The sequence below is a fragment of the Macrobrachium rosenbergii genome, chromosome 42 (assembly GCF_040412425.1).
Source record: "Macrobrachium rosenbergii isolate ZJJX-2024 chromosome 42, ASM4041242v1, whole genome shotgun sequence".
Taxonomy (NCBI): Eukaryota; Metazoa; Arthropoda; class Malacostraca; order Decapoda; family Palaemonidae; genus Macrobrachium; species Macrobrachium rosenbergii.
Window position 1 is genome coordinate 42,121,322 of NC_089782.1, and position 21,737 is coordinate 42,143,058.

Below are 21,737 nucleotides of genomic sequence, written 5' to 3' on the forward strand. Positions count from 1 at the left end.
TTATTATTATTATTATTATTATTATTATATTATTATTATTATTATTATTATTATTATTATTATTATTATTATTATTATTATTATTATTATTATTATTATTATTATTATTATTCCTTTTACTGTACCTCCATTAGTATTATCTTTCTTCCATCTTGCTATCCACCTTCCCCCAACAATTATTTCATAGTGCAACTGCGAGGTTTCGCTCCTGTTACACCTTTCAAACCTACCTACTCTCAATTTCCTTTCCAGCGCTGAGTGACCACATAGGTCCCAATGCTTGGCCTTTGGCCTAAACTCTGTATTCCATTATTATTATTATTATTATTATTATTATTATTATTATTATTATTATTATTATTATTTTTTCATGAATACTTTGGTGAAAGATAACAAAATCGATAAATGAACGCAAAACACTGACAATTTTCAAATGAGTGAAATCGCTTCGGAAACAGAGTACGGGAAAAGGCTTTATTCATCGAAGCATATGGTCTTTGCCATATTCCTCACAAATACGCTTTATTTCGCTGTATATAATTAAATGAAACGAGAAACTATGGTGTTTATGTGGCATTCTCGTGTTACTTAGACAATAGTAGTAATCCTGTTATTATTATTTACTAAAAAGTGGTTTTTACAGACACTGATATTGAGAGCTGTTTGTAATTCTTTTCAGATTGTAGACAACAGAATTATTATTATTATTATTATTATTATTATTATTATTATTATTATTATTATTATTATTATTATTATTATTTGGCAGCAGACCCTCTTTTAAACAGGTTCTATTGAGTATTATTGGTGCTTCAGCTGCATTTATTTTGTAGAAGACTTTTTCTATTTTCCTTATTGCGCAATAAGGAAAATAGAAAAAGTCTTCTACAAAATAAATGCAGCTGAAGCAGCAATAATATTCAATAGAACCTGTTATTATTATTATTATTATTATTATTATTATTATTATTATTATTGATGTGTCTTTGTTGCTGATCAAAACGTGTAGTCATTCACGCGTAAAAAAAACCTTAAAGAACATAGGATTGACATTTATGCCTTGGGGTCACCAAGCTTGACAAGAAGCATTATATGCATCCCTCCCCAACGTAGCTGATACTAAATGTAAACTGGATATGTTCAGCAACTGAGTATGTCACCAAATAACTGGTGGACGCTGCGTCTTCATCGCCCCGTATTATCGGATATTCTGTATCCGTTTCCCCAGAATACTGTATTTTGACGGATCCGGTGTTCGTTTTTCTGAACCATTTCTGTAAACATAGTCTTAAATGATTGGATTATTCATGTTACTGCCCTGATACTATCCTTCTTGCATTTTAATGAATTTTTATTTATTTATCTATTTACTTTTTTTTTTTAATAATTGGTATCTCTTCTTTCTGCATTTCGCTTTATTTCCTCTGACGTTTTCCTAATGGATACCATATTCTATGGAAGCTTGAATTTCAAGTCAGTGGCCCCTTTTCCATATGAAAGGTTTCATCTACTGAATAATAATGATAATAATCACTTCTGTAAACATAGTCTTAAATGATTGGATTATTTATATTACTGCCCTGATACTATTGTTCTTGCATTTTCAATAAAGTTTTGTCTATTTATTTATTTATAATTTTCATTTTTAATAATTGGTATCTCTTCTTTCTGCATTCCCCTTTACTTCCTCTTACTTCTTCGTAATGAAAACTATAGTCTTTGGAAGCTTGAATTTCAAATCAGTGGCCCCCCTGTTCCATGTGAATAGGTTTCATCTACTGAATAATAATGATAATAATCACTTCTGTAAACATAGTCTTGAATGAGTGGATTATTCATATTACTATATGGAAAACCTGCTTAACAGGGTCTGCGTTCGTCTCCTGAAATGATTGGACGTTAAATATTCAAATCCCGGTATGATTGGACTATCACTTTTAATCTTCTCGAAATTGCTGGATGATGTACAACCTCTTCTTCACGTGAGAGGGGGATCTCCCTGTTTATCTTAACAAACAGTATAGCATATATTATTTTTTTTTTATCTTCCCAAAGTTTTGTAATGGGTTACGTATTCCAGCTCTCACATTCTCTTTGCCAACTGCTTGAGTGAATGTTGAATGTGTTTTCACCTTATTAACTGTTGAATACTTATGAGCAAAAGGATTTCTGATGATGTTGACGTTTCACTTAAACTTTATATATATATATATATATATATATATATATATATATATATATATATATATATATATATATATATATGTATGTATATATTGTATGGTTTTATTATTATATATATATATATATATATATATATATATATATATATATATATATATATATATATATATACTATGTTATATGGTGTGTATGTTTATACGTAAAGTTAACGTCTACAGATCAATAAATGTTGAACATTGCTAGTTTATCGAAATGGCTTATTTGATTGTCGGACAAAGAAGGTTAAAAGTTAATTCCCTGGTAATAGTGCGTAGTATTTCCATCAAGCTCCCACTTATTTCGAAATGTAAATTCACATCCTCAGAGCAGAAAAGAGACATAGGCTATTCAGGGGTGAAATACACTAGTCATTATATATTTATGCCTTGATATTTAATCCACCTTAGCTGCAAGGGACTGGGTTGACAAAACTAAATTACCAAGGATTACCAGTGGACTTTTTTTTTATTATTTTAATACAGCAGTTATTTTCTCTATATTGGAATAGGATGTCATTCCGTCATTTTACGTTCAATTTCATGTTCAATTTTATGTTCAGTGTCCTTCGCTTTTAGCAGTTTTAGTTTTCTGTAAGAGAAAACTATTGAGATGGCTAGTTGTCTGTCCGTCCGCGTTTTTTCTGTCCACCCTCAGATCTTGAAAACTATTGAGGCTAGAGGGCTGCAAATTGGTATGTTGATCATTCACCCTCCAATCATCAAACATACCAAATTGCAGCCATCTAGCCTCAGTAGTTTTTGTTTTATTTAAGGTTAAATTTAGCCATGATCGTGCGTTTGGCACAGCTGTAGGTGCCAACAACACAGGCCACCACCGGGCCGTGGTTAAAGTTTCATGGGCCGCGGCTGAGAGTTTCATATGCCGTGGCTGAGAGTTTCATACAGCATTATACGCTGTCCAGAAAACTCGATTGCGCCGAAGAAACTTCGGCGCATATTTTACTTGTTCATCTTTCTTGCATATTTCAATCTATTCGCTCTTAGAGTGGTGGTCACTTGGCACGGCCTTGGGACCACAGCCGGAGATCTGTGGTAGCTTAGCTTCCTTTTGATGGATGCTGTGGTTATACCGATATGCTAGCTCTGTGTAATGCAAAATACTCTTTCGCAACTGATTGATGGATCACTTGGTTTCATCTTTGGCTTTCCATCGGAAGCTTCGCTGTTTTTATTATGAGGGATTCTTTCTTAGCTGGCCGATAAGAAATGCCAAGGTTTAACTGACTGATGAAGTCATCCTGTCGCTCATCTGTTTTCTACATTTTTAGTTTCCTGTAAAAGAAAACTATTGTGGCGGCTTTGTCTGTCCTTCCACACTTTTTCTGTCCGCCGTCAGATCTTAAAAACAACTGAGGCAGGAGGGTTGCAAATTGGTATGTTGATCATCCACCCTCCAATCATCAGACATACCAAATTGCAGACCTCTAGCCTCAGTAGTTTTTATTTTAAGGTTAAAGTTAGCCATAATCGTGCTTCTGGCAACGATATAGGACAGGCCCACCACCGGGCTGTGGTTAAAGTTTCATGGGCTGCGGCTCATACAGCATTATACCGAGACAGCCGAAAGATATATCTATTTTCGGTGGCCTTGATTGTACGCTGTTTTGGCTCAGATCTTGAGAAAAGACTTTTCATTCCTGTCTGTATATTAAGTCCACAAATCGGTTGTCGCGAAAACCGACATTTTGTTGAAGATGTTGTCATGAAAACCGATGTTTCGTTAAAGATGTTGTCCTGGAAATCGATGTTTTTGATGTTGTCATGAAAACCGACATTTTGTTAAAGATATTGTCCTGGAAATCGACGTTTTTGGTGTTGTCATGAAAACCGACATTTTGTTAAAGATGTTTTTATGAAAATTGACGTTTTTGAAAAACCGACATTTTGTTAAAGACGTCATAAAAACCCACATTTTGTTGAAGATGCTGTCATGAAAACCGATGTTTCGTTAAAGATGTTGTCCTGGAAATCGACGTTTTTGATGTTATCGTAAAAACCGACATTTTGTTAAAGATGTTATCATGAAAACCGACATTTTGTTAAAGATGCATCATGAAAACCGACATTTTGTTAAAGATGTTATGAAAATTGACGTTTTTGATGTTGTCGTGAAAACCGACATTTTGTTAAAGATGTTGTCATAAAAACCTACATTTTGTTAAAGATGTTGTCATGAAAACCGATGTTTCGTTAAATATGTTGTCCTGGAAATCGACGTTTCTGATGTTATCGTGAAAACCGACATTTTGTCAAAGATATTATCATGAAAACCGACATTTTGTTAAAGACGTTGTCATAAAAACCGACATTTTGTTAAAGACGTTGTCATAAAAACCGACATTTTGTTAAAGATGCATCATGAAAACAGACATTTTGTTAAAAATGCCATCATGAAAACCGACATTTTGTTAAAGACGTTGTCATAAAAACCGACATTTAGTTAAAGATGCATCATAAAAACCGACATTTTGTTGAAAATGTTATCATGAAAACCGACATTTTGTTAAGGATGCTATCATGAAAACCGACATTTTTGTTAAAGATTTTATCATGAAAACCGACATTTTGTTAAAGACGTCGTCATAAAACCGACATTTTGTTAAAGATGCTATCATGAAAACCAACATTTTGTTGAAAATGTTATCATGAAAACCGACATTTTGTTTAAGACGTTGTCATAAAAACCAACATTTTGTTCAAGATGTTGTCATGAAAACCGATGTTTCGTTAAAGATGTTGTCCTGGAAATGGACGTTTTTGATGTTAACGTGAAAACCGACATTTTGTCAAAAATGTTATCATGAAAACCAACATTTTGTTAAAGACGTTGTCATAAAAACCGACATTTTGTTAAAGATGCATCATGAAAACCGACATTTTTAACCGACATTTTGTTAAACTTGTCATCATGAAAACCGACATTTTGTTAAAGACATCATAAAAACCGACATTTAGTTAGAGATACATCATAAAAACCGACATTTTGTTGAAAATGTTATCATGAAAACCGACATTTTGTTAAAGATGCTATCATGAAAACCGACATTTTTGTTAAAGATTTTATCCTGAAAACCGACATTTTGTTAAAGACGTCGTCATAAAAACCGACATTTTGTTAAAGATGCTATCATGAAAACCAACATTTTGTTGAAAATGTTATCATGAAAACCGACATTTTGTTAAAGACGTCATCATAAAAACCGACGTATTGTTAAAGATGCTATCATGAAACCCGACATTTTGTTGAAAATGTTATCATGAAAACCGACATTTTGTTAAAGACGTTGTCATAAAATCCAACATTTTGTCAAAGATGCTATCATAAAAACCGACATTTTGTTAAAGACGTAGTCACAAAAACTGACATTTTGTTGAAGATTTTATCATGAAAACAGACATTTAAAGATGTCATCATGAAAACCAACATTTAGTTAAAGCCCATAAAAACCAACGTTATCCTACAGCTCACGGCCTCAGTCTCTCAGGTGGCCCAGTAGGTAATGACTTCCCTGGCAAGGGCTGCAATACTCCTCAGAAACGATCACATCATCCAACTGTTGCGTTCGTCAATCGTCCCAATATCGAGTAAATTGCGTAGGATGTTTTGCTCTTAAGGGCACAGGGCATGTAGGTAGGCAAGGCAAGTGTTGTTTAGGCACGGCGGTTGTATCATTAAAGTAGACTTTTGATTTGTATCGTTAAAGTGGCCTTTTAATTTTGTTGGACGTAAGGGCCGTTTTCAATGTTGACGTCACGCTTGTTATAAACAGTTATATATTTTTGTATAATTACGCACACCCACTTAAGTCATTATCAGTTTCCCTTAAAAAAGAATAAATAGTTTTAAAAAACTTTATATACTATATCTGTCTATCTATCTATCTATCTATATACTGTATATATATATATATATATATATATATATATATATATATATATATATATATATATATATATATATATATATATGTGTGTGTGTGTGTGTGTGTGTTTGTGTGTGTGTGGGCATGTTTGCATGTGTGGTAAGGTGTAATTGCCACGATGGCCTATTTCTTCTTGAATGCTTAGCCGTGACAAGTGTACCTTTAAAGTGAGAAAACCGTGATTATAACGAGCGTGTTTATATAGATTATACATATACTTCTATATATATACACATACATATACAGTACGTATATACTGTATATGCACTATCACACCATTCTAGTAAAAGCAAGCTTATTTCAGTACAAAATTACTCCTGTCTCAGTTTTCCACTAGACATTGGACTCGATTTCCTAAAGTTACTCACTGCAGAATCATTGTACGTAGAAAACAAGAAAGTCAAAACCGCTCGTTCAGTAATAGCATAACACAATTTCCCCGTCAAGAATAAAATAGGATTTCCCCTTCAGCTCGAGAGAAAAATCAATCCTTATTCTTAGGAAGCTTTTAGCTAGCATTAACCTATACTATACCCTTGCTGTTGGGCTGCATATAAAACTTTCAAGTCGTGAACTTAAATGTCATTCAAATGTAGTTAAGCTTAATCTCTAGGTTAAAGATATTTAGATTAATGCTGCCATCAGTGTGAAGACAAACTATCCAACTACATCAGGGGAAACTTAGTTATGTTTGTATGCATGTATGTATGTATGTATATATATATATACAGTATACATATACACATATATATATGTATATAAATATAATATATATATATATATATATATATATATATATATATATGTATATATATATATATATATATATATATATATATATTATATATATATATATATATATATATATATATATATATATATATTTATGTTTATATATATATATTTATGTTTATATATATTATATTCTGTATATATATATATATATATATATATATATATATATATATATATATATATATATATATATATATATATATATATGCACATACATACATGCGTACGTAATGAAATGGAGTTTGATGCTACTAACATAAGCGACATACACAGCACTGTTCAGCAAGTAATCTGGGTCACTAAGACATAACAACCTTGAGTAGTATTTCATCAGAAAAACAATTAGCAGTTTTGAAAATGGTAGATACAAGTACGGTAAATAAGACTGAATCCCTGACGAACTAATTAGCAAAGCGGGGCCTAAGGCATTACACTACTAATTAAATGTACTGGGAATCCTTCGGAAAACCTCACATTTTGTACTCACTTTCCTCCCAGAAGTGTACTGCGGAAAGCAAAGACAGACATTTAGCAATGAATGGCATTCTTTCTTATTATAAAGTTTAAAGGTTCATGACAGCAAGTAATTGAGGAGAGAGACACACAATAGAGTTCATTACAGCAAATGGGAAATCGGCAAGTGATGAATCATTGCACACTCAAAGCAAATTAGAACCCGTGCTAAGATCAAAATAACTCACTGCTGCTAAGATTATCAGAATTCTCAAATGGAATTTTACATTTTCGTCTTTCTTGTTTAAGGAAATCTTCCGATTTCTGAAAGGATACATTTACTGGTCAGCTGGTATAGTGGTCAGTGTCGTGGCATGCCACTCAGATGTCGGGGGTTCACGTCTCCCCCAGGGCGATGAAAAGTCAGTGGCTCTGTATCGTGTTCGGTTACTGCTGCAGTGTGGGGTCTGCGGTGGGAGGTTGAAACCAACATTCTTTGGAAGTTTGAATTTCAAGTCAATGGCCCCTGTGTGGATTGTTCCATTTGAATAGGTTTCATCTACTACTACAATAATAATAATAATAATAATAATAATAATAATAATAATAATAATAATAATAATATGTTGCCTCCTAAAGAGGTAATACTAATAATAATAATAATAACAATAATAATATGTTGCCTCCTAAAGAGGTTAAACTCCAATTTTTTAATTTCCTTTTCTTTTCCTAGTCATCTTTGGGTCTGTTCTAGGTAAGGTCATTCTATTTTCCATCCCACTGGTATTATCATTCAAAATGCAACTCGTGGATAAGGCGTGCGTTCTGCAAATTAAGTGACATTTAAGCCCAACTACTTATCCAGTCGATAATTAACATGAAGTCCTGCATTTGCAAATGGTCTTATTGTGGGGAAATTGTATACGATGAATAGGAAACCATTCTGCTAGTTCTTTTACCGTAACGGGTTTTTTTTTTTGTGTGTTCACATTTCACATTGAAGTTTCCGGAATTATAAGTGGGGATTGTTAGGATGAAATCCTGCGTTGCATCCTTTTGCAGAAAAGGAATACCGGCCGATGTACGCTTTCGTACCTAAATCTGTTTACGGTTGTGGAAATTCTTGCAGTCCTTTGTTCGGCTGTTTATCGCATACCGCGCAACCCTCTTCCGCTTATAGTTAGAAAAAGATGTGGCGGGATGCTTTATATGTGAATATTATAGTTAGAAAAAGATGTGACAGGATGCTTTATATGTGAATATTATAGTTGGAAAAAAACGTGGCAGGAATGTGAATGTTATAGTTGGAAAAAGATGTGGCAGGATGCTTTAAATGTGAATATTATAGTTAGAAAAAGATGTGGCAAGATGCTTTATATGTGAATATTATAGTTAGGGAAAGATGTGGCAGGATGCTTTATATGTGAATATTATAGTTAGGAAAAGATGTGGCAGGATGCTTTATATGTGAATATTATAGTTAGGAAAAGATGTGGCAGGATGCTTTATATGTGAATATTATAGTTAGAAAAAGATGTGGCAGGATGCTTTATATGTGAATATTATAGTTAGAAAAAGATGTGGCAGGATGCTTTATATGTGAATATTGTAGTTAGAAAAGATGTGGCAGGATGCTTTATGTTAGAAAAGATGAATGTTATAGTTAGAAAAGATGTGGCAGGATGCTTTAAATGTGAATATTATAGTTAGAAAAAGATGTGGCAGGATGCTTTAAATGTGAATATTATAGTTAGGAAAAGATGTGGCAGGATGCTTTAAATGTGAATATTATAGTTAGAGAAAGATGTGGCAGGATGCTTTATATGTGAATATTATAGTTAGGAAAAGATGTGGCAGGATGCTTTAAATGTGAATATTATAGTTAGAAAAAGATGTGGCAGGATGCTTTATATGTGAATGTTATAGTTAGGAAAAGATGTGGCAGGATGCTTTATATGTGAATATTATAGTTAGAAAAGATGTGGCAGGATGCTTTATATGTGAATATTATAGTTAGAAAAAGATGTGGCAGGATGCTTTATATGTGAATATTACAGTTAGAAAAAGATGTGGCAGGATGCTTTATATGTGAATATTATAGTTAGAAAAGAAGGATGCTTTACGTGGCAGGATGCTTTATATGTGAATATTATAGTTAGAAAAAGATGTGGCAGGATGCTTTAAATGTGAATATTATAGTTAGAAAAAGATGTGGCATGATGCTTTATATGTGAATAGGTTCGTACGGTAGATGCCGGAAGATAGTTGTTGGTTAAGTATAAAAAAAAAATGGAAAAACTACTGTAGTGTGAAAGGGACTTATTTTGTGTATATAAAGATAGGTCGGAGTTCGATGAGATTCCACCAGGTTGTTGATGCATTTTCTGTTCGGTTGACTTACTTGCTGTATCTCATCAAATCTCTCCAGTTTTGGACAAATGTTACGCATGTCGACTTTGGCACGCAGATATGCGGAACTTCAATTCCACACAGAGCTTGAAATTGAATGTTTGTCGTCTCTTACTCATGCGGAATATTCGTCTACGTGTTTTACCTTGGGAATGCAATTACCCGCTGACATTGAAATTCCAGTTTAAGTACCAGTTTTACTTCCCCATCTGTCTGTGTATGGAAGTGAACGCAAATTCATGAGAAAGTCTATGAGTCGCTTCTTTACTTTCTAAACCTACCATCTACCGAAAATAGTCTTTTTAACGTTTTTTTCTTCACGCTAAGAATCATTAAAATGCCGTCTAAAAGGAATATTACCCAAGTAAAGGAAATTTCCTACAGAACTGAGATCAGGGGTGGTATTTTTCAATATGACCCTCCAGGTAATCCTCTTTGCCTAAGGATCTCCACTTCTGGAGAGAGAGAGAGAGAGAGAGAGAGAGAGAGAGAGAGAGAGAGAGAGAGAGAGAGAGAGAGAGAGAGAGAGCGAGTGTGTCTAGATGTCCAGTTGGCTGCTGGAAATACGGGTATGACTCAGATTTTCAGTTGCACTTCTCTAATTGAACTCTTGCGAGAGGGAAAGAGAGGCAGACTGAAGAAGAAAGAGAGAGCATGGGAAATAGGGAGAGAGAGAGAGAGAGAGAGAGAGAGAGAGAGAGAGAGAGAGAGAGAGAGAGAGAGAGAAACTAAACCGAACGAAGAGAGAGAAAGAGAGTGACGATAAAATATTCATTCGTCTTAAAAATTCACACCCCTTACATGGTGAGAAGCTTCCTGTGCTAAAACGTCATTATCTCCCATTTTCTTTAAGCAAGAGGAAGAACGTCGCCCTTTTTGTGTGTGTTGGGGGCGGGGGTGGGGAAGGTTGTTGGGTGACGGGAGAGAGGAGAGGGAAAGGGGGCTCATTCTGTGACGGAGACAGCAAAGCCACAGTCTTGTTGTGCAGGCTGCGCGTAATCAATGGTTGCCATGGTTACGAGGACGCCGCTCAGCGGGAACTCTGAGAGACTACACCATAGTATTACCTGTTGCAACACCTGTTGCTTCCTCTCTAGTAGAATTATCAACGAGTTAAAACGGCTTTAGTAGCCCTTTTCATTTCCGCCCTTAGCAAAAAAACAAAAAACAAAAAAAACTTCGGGTTTGAAGGTATGGTGTGCTGCAATTAAAAAAAAAAAACTTTTGTTCCACGCTCTTATGCCCTCATTATATACACTTCCATAGAAAGTATATATATATATATATATATATATATATATATATATATATATATATATATATATATATATATAATATATATATATATATATATATATATATATATATATATATATATATATATATATATATATATATATATATAAGTACACACACACACTCACTTACCTATCCACCCGTCTATCTATCAGTCAGCGTAGCACTAGCTAGAGATGACAGACCGACACATCCCACCAGGTATACAACTATGGCACGGGGAAGCACTACAGCATACAGTGATCATATTGATTTTCCGGCTGGCGACCGACCTTGAACTATATTCGTTTCTCCGTTTTCTGTTTCGAGCGAAACGAAAACCGTTACACAATTATTACCAAATTTCATTTTGAAGTTACACGTTCCTAAGAAAACCGAGTGCGGGTTTGCGCATGTGCTCTCATGGGTGCTTTTTCCGACTACGGGGAGGAATAGCTGGGAATATGAGATCGTAGTGTCATTTGGATGCCTTTTTCCACAGTCTGTGGCATAAATGAGGTCACACGAGGACGTTAAGTCCCGCATGCAGTGAGAGAGGCTGTTCAAGGATCACTCCTGGCGTCCTTCAACCCGTGTTACTAAAATCGTGAATATTTACTTCCCAAGTTATGTTCTTAACTTCAGTAACATTCTTTAATGTTGATAACGTGTGATGACATAATACGATATTAAAAGAAAACAAGTAAAAAATGCGCCGAAGTTTCTTCGGCGCAGTCGAGTTTTCTTTACAGCGTATAATACTGTATGAAACTCTCAGCCTCGGCCCATGAAACTTTCAACCACGTCCCGTTGGTGGCCTGTGTTGTTGGTGCCTATAGCGGTGCCAGACGTACGAATATGGCTAGCTTTAACCATAAATAAAATTTTAAAAACTACTGAGGCTAGAGGGCTGCAATTTCATATGCTTTATGAGTGGAGGGTGGATGATCAACGTATCAATTTGCAGCCCTCTAGCCTCAGTAGTTTTTAAGATCTGAGGGCGGACAGAAAAAGTGCGGACGGACAGGCAAAGCCATCTCAATAGTTTTCTTTTACAGAAAACTAAAACTAAAGAATTTGTCCGGAGGATCATCAAAGATATATTTCTATTACATTTGATTCCTCTATTACTGTTTGTAACTTTATTCCTGATTGACGGTAATACCATTTTCCAAAAGCTTTAAGAGGAAACGAGGCGGAACAACAGAGGAAACTGGCCCTGTGAGATTCAGTTTCACCGAGAGGCCTTTACGTCCTGAGCAAGGTAACGAGAGAAGCCCCCCCCCCTTTTTTTTTTTTTTTTTTTTTTTTTTTTTTTTTTATCTTGGTCCCAGGTTACGAGGTACCTCGAGATCTCGTCCTTGGGTTGCGTGGGACGCTCGCTGTCTTGTGTCCGAATTTCGCTTAGTTAACCCACTGTTGCATTGAATTGTCCAGGTTGTGTACAGTGCTTTAAAAAGAACCCCCAGGTTTGAAGGTATGGTGTGGTTACGTTTAAAAAGAATTCTTTTGTTCCACGCTCTTACGTCCTCATTATTATGCACTTCCATGTACAGTATACATATACATTATATATGTACATATACTGTATATATATGTATACATATACATACGAATATATATATGAATATGATATACATATATATATATATATATATATATATATATATATATATATATATATATATATATATATATATATATTATAGATATATTGGCTCTTGCTTTTTGCAGCACTCTGTAACACTACAGAGTGTTTGTGACACCCCGTTCAGAACATCATGTGTTTGTGGCACCCTGTTCAGGACATCTTCCCATGCACTTGGAGAGTCCATGTGTCTTTACCCAAGCATTATCCCAGTGGAGTTTCATTCTTTCTATTTTTTCTTTATTTTCTTCGAGCTTGGGCTAGAAAAGAACATTATGTTGCCTGTCGCATTGGTCTTTGCTCTTTAAAGATTACCTGACTGGATTTAGGCCTGACGGGGAAAGCAGAATTAACGTCAATTTGAATAATTGTTGGAGGTGATTTATTGCTTCATTTGATATTACCTAACCGGCGTCGCAGTGAAAGGAAGACAACCCTATTGAATATATCTCATGGTAAATAAGAAGTATTAGAAACCCCATTGTTCATTTGATGCTAAAGATAAGTCCTCATGTTAAGTAAGAAGTATTAGAAACGCCATTGTTCATTTGATACTAAAGAAAAGACCCCAAGTTCCTTTCATATTGATGTCAAGGCCTTTGTTAGACACGTGAAGGTGTTTTGTTTTTATATGTCTTACTCGTCTCGCTGATCTTGAGTTGCCTGGGTACAGAAAGGGCCTTGAGACCTCTAGAGTTATTGATAGCGAAGTGTTTTCAGAACCAGAAAATCCACTTGGTGTTGCGAAGTGAGTTTATCTTGTTGCTGTGAATACCCTGCAGTCAGTCAGTTTTTGTTAATAACATAATACACACACACACACACACACACACACACACACACACATATATATATATATATATATATATATATATATATATATATATATATATATATATATATATATATATATATATATATATATATATATATATATATATATATATATATATATATATATATATATATATATATATATATATATATATATAACAAATACATTTAGCAGAGTGCGTGCCTCCACCAAGCCATGAAACCCTCTTTGTCGTAAACAAGAGTTTAAGTCTGGAGCTGGGCCTTGATCAGTGATTTGGGTAACTTCTTGTACACTGAAATATTTATTATTGAATGAAGGTGCACCCATGCCCCTTAGTTTTGTTTATGTACCGGTAAATGGCATAAATATCAAGAACTGGAATGTGTCATTGATCTCTGACCTTTTAAACCAAACTTGGTAAATTTGAACATCAGGAAAAAAAAGTTGGTATCTCTATGCATAAACAGGTTAACAGAAAGATGTAGTTGGCTATTTGGGAGTTGATATGTCAGAAATCCCAGTGTTTTTATGATGGTAAGGTGATTTCAGCGCAACATATCATCAGTTTCCCCCGAAATTGTTCATATTAAGAAATGCACCTAATGCGTATGTCTGCCAAGCTTCGTCAAAATCAGTATACTTGGTATGGAGGTATCCTATTAATACCGACTGAGAGACAGGCTTACAGGAAACAAAACCTCTAACTTGCAAATGATTATATATATATATATATATATATATATATATATATATATATATATATATATATATATATATATATATATATATATATATATATATATATATATATATATATATATATATATATATATATATATATATATATATATTGTAATATTCTCAGTCCTATGGAGAAGCTGATTGCATTTACATAATACTTTCAGTCCCATCAAGTAGCTTACACCTGAGCCAGCCTAATACTGTCGCTTACATCCCTTCAGGGCAGGGTAGGGATTTAATTACAAATGTTACAGTGGCCTTCCCCGGGTATGCTTATTAAACAGCTGAATAATACATATCCCCTCCTTGAACGTAGAAATCATCCTTCTTACCCAACAGATTCTCAGAGCCTGTATATCGCATTTACTAGCTTCTCTCTGAAAGCCAACTCGGGTGTGAATTTGACAGGTAAGGGCTCACTTTCTAAGATATACCGCTGCCTGTGGGCCTCGTCATATTAATGCCACTCGCCTCTGATATTCTGTCTCGCCATTGTGGGAACATTGTTCTCCCGTCTGGATGTCAGTAACATCCTCAGAATCTTTTATCGTCCTGATAAAATTGCTCCAGGGAATCGGTCCTCTTTTCTCAAGTGGATTGTAAGATAGAGCAGTTATGTATCTTTATGTGGGAGGGGGCCCTCCTCAACAAAATATAGAGTATTGATGATATATTCGAACAAATATGATTATGTACATATATATTTTTTTAGATATTTTTATATTAAATTCTTTTTGAACATTTATTTATTTTTAGTTTTCTGTTTAAATTTATTACGACGTCAGTAACCTAGGTGTTGTGACTCCAGTTTTAATAGACATAATCAATCAATCAATCAAGTGTGGCGGTTTTGATTTGGACGGTCGTCGAAAAAAAAAAACATCCCGCTCGGGCAATCTTCAGCGAGCTGTTTCCGTGAAATACTTATTTTAACGCCTTCAGTGCTGTTGCTTTTGAAGTAAAATCACGTTTTGCGGCTCAGAGAACAATCGTCCACGTTCTGTTGGCCCCGAAGGTGGGTGGGCTAGTGCCCTTTGGCCCCTATAAAGCTGCAACCATTTTCATTCCTTTTATTACACCTCCGTTCAATATTCTCCTCCAGCTTACTTTCCACCCTCTCTTGACATTTGTTGCACAGTGCAACTGCGAGGATTTCCTCCTGTTACACCTTTCAAACATTTTTATTCTCGATTTCCGTTTCCGCGCTGAATGACCTCATAGGTCCTAGCGCTTGGGATTTGGCGGCCTACATTCCATATTCCGCGCTTCGTTGGGGTGTCACGATGCTGGTAAGATTAAAAGAGTGAAGTGTTGTTTTGAAACCACACCCACTTTGCTTTCACTGTCCTGATGAATCATGAATTACTTGAACTTTCTGTGTTTTGTTTTGTCACACACACACACACACACACATATATATATATATATATATATATATATATATATATATATATATATATATATATAAAGTATATATATATGTATATGTATATATAGATATATACATGCGTGCAAGTGTGTTCACTGACATTTTTTAAATTTAGTTTCATCACTGTAGTTTACTTCTCTCGACTGTGTGTGTGTTTTGTCACATTCTGGGAATGAATTATCTGCGGGAATAATAATGATAATATTTTAATGACTTGTCTTGCTCTTTTAATTATGAAAAAAAAACAGCGGTAGAGCTTATATCTATAATTGTAAATGGTAGACGTGGCTAAAGAGGTCATGGATTTTAGCTAAGCTACTGATTTATTAATAAAAGAAAGATGATAATGATTATTATTATTATTATTATTATTATTATTATTATTATTATTATTATTACTGTTGTTGTTGTTATTGTTGTTGTTGTTTTGGCTGATGGTTGTTATTATTATTATTATTATTATTCGTGTTGTTGTTGTTTTGATTATTATTATTATTATTATTATTATTATTATTATTATTATTATTATTATTATTATTGAGACCAGACAAAAATTAGCGTGAAACAAACCTTTAGAATGACTAACCTGCAAAACACCGTTCCACAGAGCAGAATGGCCTTTATTAAATATGGATATTAAATCGAGGTGTTCTTATGTCAGTCAGGGCTCTGTGGTGATTGGGAGAGACAAGTTTCTGAGGAGTTTGCCCCTCTGCCTTGTTTAGGTTTAGGGTTAGGGTTGCCTAATCATTTGTCTCAGTCTTGTTACTTGCTTTTTGTAGGCCATATATTTTTGTCATCATTTGATTTTAGGTCTTATTGTTTTAGTTCGATTGGTCGAATTTTAATTTCCGATTTACTAGCATGTTTCTATTTTATTATTATTATTATTATTATTATTATTATTATTATTATTATTATTATTAATGAAAATTGTGTATATAAAATTCATTACTATTAACATAGTTAAATATATTACTATTAATATATTTAGTTTATAATTGTGAATTTTTATTATTACGGAATATTTTTATTATTATTGTTATTTTCTTAGCATTATTATTATTATTATTAAGATAAACCCCTATTCATATGGGACAAGCCTACTGAGGCCAGTGACTTGAAATTCAAGTTTCCAAAGGAAATGGTGTTTTTTGAAAGAAGCTACAGAAGATCATAGGAAATACAGAAAGAAGAGATCAGTTATTAGAAAAGATAAAAAGATAAGTTAATAAATTAATTAAATAGAAAAAATCTAAATAAATTAGTAAAATACAATTTGAATTGTTTTAGGTAATAATGCATCGCATCTTCGCTTGAATTTCTGAGGTTCTAATTGCACAACATTGTCTTTTGATATAGGATCTAACTCCCTTTTGTTTCTAAAGCTATATGATCAACGTCATTCAGATCACAAAGACCTTTTATAAATATATAAGTGCAAGCCGAATATTGTATTTTTCATACGTATAATCTTGGGTCTAGTTAGCGCTGAGTTGCAGAGAGAGGATATAAATCTCAAAGTCCAAGAAAATAATACTTTACATAAAATATTCTTGAGAAATACTTTGATGTCGTTGTCTTTCCTGTTATATATTAAGAATATAATATTTTACATAAAATATTCTTGAGAAAGACTTTGATGTCTTGTTTTTCCTGTTATATTAAGAATATAATACTTTACATAAAATATTCTTGAGAAAGACTTTGATGTCGTTTCTTTCCTGTTATATTAATCTCTCATCGTTTTAATTTTCATTGATTATCATCCGCCACGCCCCTCCCCCCGAATAGGTTCGTTGTTTTCCATTTGTTCACAGGTGTTTTTCATAGACTTTGATTTTATTTAATTTTTGCCACACACACAGCCACGACCCTGTTTTCATTAATAGGTAGCTCAAATTTGGCAGTTTCTTTGGCTGGTGGTCTGCTGGTATGGTCGCTAGTGTTGTGACATGCCGCTCAGATGTCGTGAGTTCGCGCCTCCCCAGGGCGATGAAAAATCACTCTCTGTACCATTCAGTTACTGCTGCAGTGTTGGGTCTGCTGTGGGAGGTTTTAAACCAACATTCTGTGGAAGCTAGACTTTCAAGTCAGTGGCCCCTATGCGCTTGTTCCATGTGAATAGGCTTCAGCAACCGAAATAATAATAATAATAAAAGTATGGTCATTGGAGCTTGGCCTGTTATCCACTAGTTTTATTTCTGGCTGATTTAGTGACGAAGTCTGGCATTTGTTCATTGTATTTGATTTGAGATAGTTGTAGGTTATTATTCAGATATTCTTCTTTCGTTATCAAGATCTGAGATTGCTCTCTGAACCATCAACAGCAGTTTTGTGTGTGTGTGTGTTCTTTTATGTACACGTCTGTGTTATGTGCTTGCCTTGCTGTATGGCTCCCATACGCCCCTCTTCTTTCTCATACTCTGCATTTCCGTCTCTTTGTTTACCAAACAACCACCTCTCTCTCTCTCTCTCTCTCTCTCTCTCTCTCTCTCTCTCTCTCTCTCTCTCTCATACGCCCATCCTCTTTCTCTCTCATACTCTGAATTTTCGTCTGTTTGTTTACCAAACAACCATGTCTCTCTCTCTCTCTCTCTCTCTTTCTTTCCTTTTCATCCCCCTGAATTTTCGTCTGTTTGTTTACCAAACAACCATCTCTCTCTCTCTCTCTCTCTCTCTCTCTCTCTCTCTCTCTCTCTCTCTCTCTCTCTCTCTCTCTCTTTTCATCCCCCCTCTACGTCTGTCAGTCTGTCTCCAGCCGTGAAAGCAGACATGTAACATGGATGCGGGCTCCGTTAGATTAACTCGTAGAGTACACTGGTGCCAAGAATTATTATGATGGGGGGCGTGTATGGAAGGGAAATTTGCAGAATCGTCTCGTACTCATGTCTAATGGACCTGTAATTACCGATGCCTGAACCATAGTAAGGTTGAATATTCTCTTCCTGTTTGTCTTACGCTGTGTTAGTCTTTTCGACATCATCCTGGATTAACATTCTTACACACACACACACACACACACACACACACACACACACACACACACACACACACACATATATATATATATATATATATATATATATATATATATATATATATATATATATATATATATATATATATATATATATATATATATATATATATATATATATATATATATATAATGTTTTTTTTCTAGAGGCAAATGTTCAGGTAAGGACTGACTTTTTTTATTATTATTATTGTCAGTATTTTACCCAACCCCTTCAGCAATCGCCCTATCACCTCAAATCCAGTAAGGCCTATTACCGCTTACACCAGCCTCCTAAGGCATGTTGCACGGCAGCTGGAGTAAGAGAGGAGTAATGAATATAAAATTATAGTAAGGCACTTCTAATTGTTTCTTACACGCCGAAAGTAGATTCGTTAAAATAGGTTTTTTATGCAAAAAAAAAAAAACAAAAAAACAATTAAGACATCCCAACTAGAATCATTTGCTTGGCTAACCCTTTAAAAGCAAAGCAATTATATTTGACGAGGAAAGGAAAAATCATGAAAATGTAAAAAGACGTTTATGCAAGAGACAATTAAGACAGGCCAACAAACAGTTTATTTTTTCAGTTACAGATACACAATAACAAACCTACATCACAGGGTCTCCGAAAACATGTTAACAGGGTTGGGGGAGCCGGGGGGGGATAAAAGTGATGGGAAACTACCTGGAATAGAGGACACTCGAGCTCGTAATCTTCGCCTCGTATCTAAGGAAGAGCGACACTTGAAACTGATATTGTACGACCGTTGAAAAGTGAAAGGTTATGTGGCAACGTCATCAAGTGAATCAGAGTTGCACTGAAAACAGAGCGGTGGTGCAACGTCCTTGTCTTTGATGGTTTTTACACGGTTTTGATATGGGTAATATAGATCTAAAGTTGTTTTTTAGCGAATTTTAGCTTATTCATAAAGTTATTTTACATGCACACAATCACACATATATGTGTGTGTATTTATGTATATATGTATATGCATATGTGTGTGTGTGTGGAATGTGTATTTTATATATATACAATATATACAGTATATATATATATATATATATATATACATATATATAAATATATATATATATATATATATACATATTAAATATACATACATATATATATATATATATATATATATATATATATATATTTATATATATTTATATACATACATTTATATACATTTATATAACACACACACACACATATATATATATATATATATATATATATATATATATATATATATATATATTCCACATAATTTATATATATACATATACATACATACATACATACATACATACATACATACACACTCGTGGATGCAGATAAACGGGGAATGTTTTCGCGAAAGCGTCACCCGGCTTGAAAACAAGGATAAAAGTGTTTTGAGGCGATTCGGAGAATGGAGGACGATCGGGTTGGTGGAAAGCTTTTACCAAAACAGATGTCTTGAGAGGGAAGGGAAGAGGGGAGACTCTGAGAAACGGTCGGATGGATGAAATGAAAGAGGGAAGGGAACAAATTGGACCTTGATATCCAGGAAGTGGATGTCCAGGAAGTGGTAGATTGCGTGCAAGACGGGAGCGAAGGTGGGTTTGAGTCGATGCCCGGTTGATGAGTATTCTGTGTAGTAATAAGGAGCGGCAGATGTAACGGTCCGGGGTTTTACTTGCATAGGGAGTTGTTCGGTGATTGAAATGGATATTGCGATTGATTAATGAAACGTTATATATATATATATATATATATATATATATATATATATATATATATATATATATATATATATTTTCATTAATCAATATTGATACGCTATAAGCTATAAAACTTCCTATGCATAAAAACTCCAGACTATCATATATATATATACACACACATACACATATATATATATATATATTCATTAATCAATATTATATACATCAGCTGCAGTATATACTGTATATATATATACATAAACTATGCATACATATAAATGTATATATATATATATATATATATATATATATATATATATATATATATATATATATACATACATACATACATACAGTATATACTGTATATATATATACATAAAATATGCATACATATAAATATATATATATATATATATATATATATATATATATATATATATATGTATATACACACACACACACACACACACACGCTTACAGTACAGAGTAAGGCCACGATTGGGGCAATGCCTATTAACCCTTTTATATGTAGATAAAGAGAGAGAGAGAGAGAGAGAGAGAGAGAGAGAGAGAGAGAGAGAGAGAGAGAGAGATTATATTGTAGAGTGTCAGAGAACTTTAATGACAGATGACAAAGTTACATAGGTGGTTTTTTCAGCCTGATATCACACTATGATCCGATCTTATTTAGGCAAAAATCGGGAATCAAACTGCAAAGAACAGAGTAATAATTAAGTTCTAGATATTACATCTCGGATTATGAAAGAGTCAGAAATTCCTGGAATGACATAAGACACTTACACACCGTAAAGAGGAGATTCCCGTTAAGGAGAAAAAGATATTAAGAAGATCAGCTTTCCACCTCTCCAAATCCTACCTTCTCGCTCGAATTCAAAGGAACGACTGAAAGTAAATGAGACGAAAAAAAAAAGTTTTGCCCTCTTTATTTTGATACCTGCTCACACACGACCTTTTTTTTTTTTTTGGCGCCCTCTACTGAGTTCTTTAATCCTGGTATCCAACCATCCCTTTTTCGAGTTTTTTTCTCCTTATACTTTGTGAGTCCCCCTGCTTCCCACTCCGTAGACCACCACACTCCCCCTCCCAGCCAACCCCCTCCATCCCCTTCAGTAACCCTCCCCCAGACACCCCAACAACCCCGTCCAAAACCTTTCCTTGCCTCTTGCCAAAGTTCCTGCTTCCAACGTCCTTGTCCCCACCCTCCCTCCCCCGTCCCAGCCAACCCCCATCCATCCCCTTCAATAC

At 34.2% G+C, this 21,737-nt stretch overlaps 2 protein-coding genes across 4 annotated transcripts in view; one reads left to right on the forward strand and one right to left on the reverse strand.

Moving 5' to 3' along the window:
* Nucleotides 1–21,737, reverse strand: part of LOC136828333 (synaptotagmin-10-like) — a 107,473-nt gene that overhangs the window by 42,072 nt on the left and 43,664 nt on the right. For 2 of the 3 annotated variants that reach the window (XM_067086228.1, XM_067086229.1), the window contains exon 3: nucleotides 7,449–7,466. The exons of the other annotated variant lie outside the window; for it this stretch is intronic. In XM_067086228.1, coding sequence (XP_066942329.1) covers nucleotides 7,449–7,466 — 18 coding nt within the window. The remainder of the gene's footprint in view (nucleotides 1–7,448; nucleotides 7,467–21,737) is intronic. 3 annotated transcript variants of the gene reach the window in all.
* LysRS (Lysyl-tRNA synthetase) overlaps nucleotides 1–21,737 on the forward strand; it is a 202,666-nt gene that overhangs the window by 33,691 nt on the left and 147,238 nt on the right. The gene's annotated exons all lie outside the window — the stretch shown is intronic.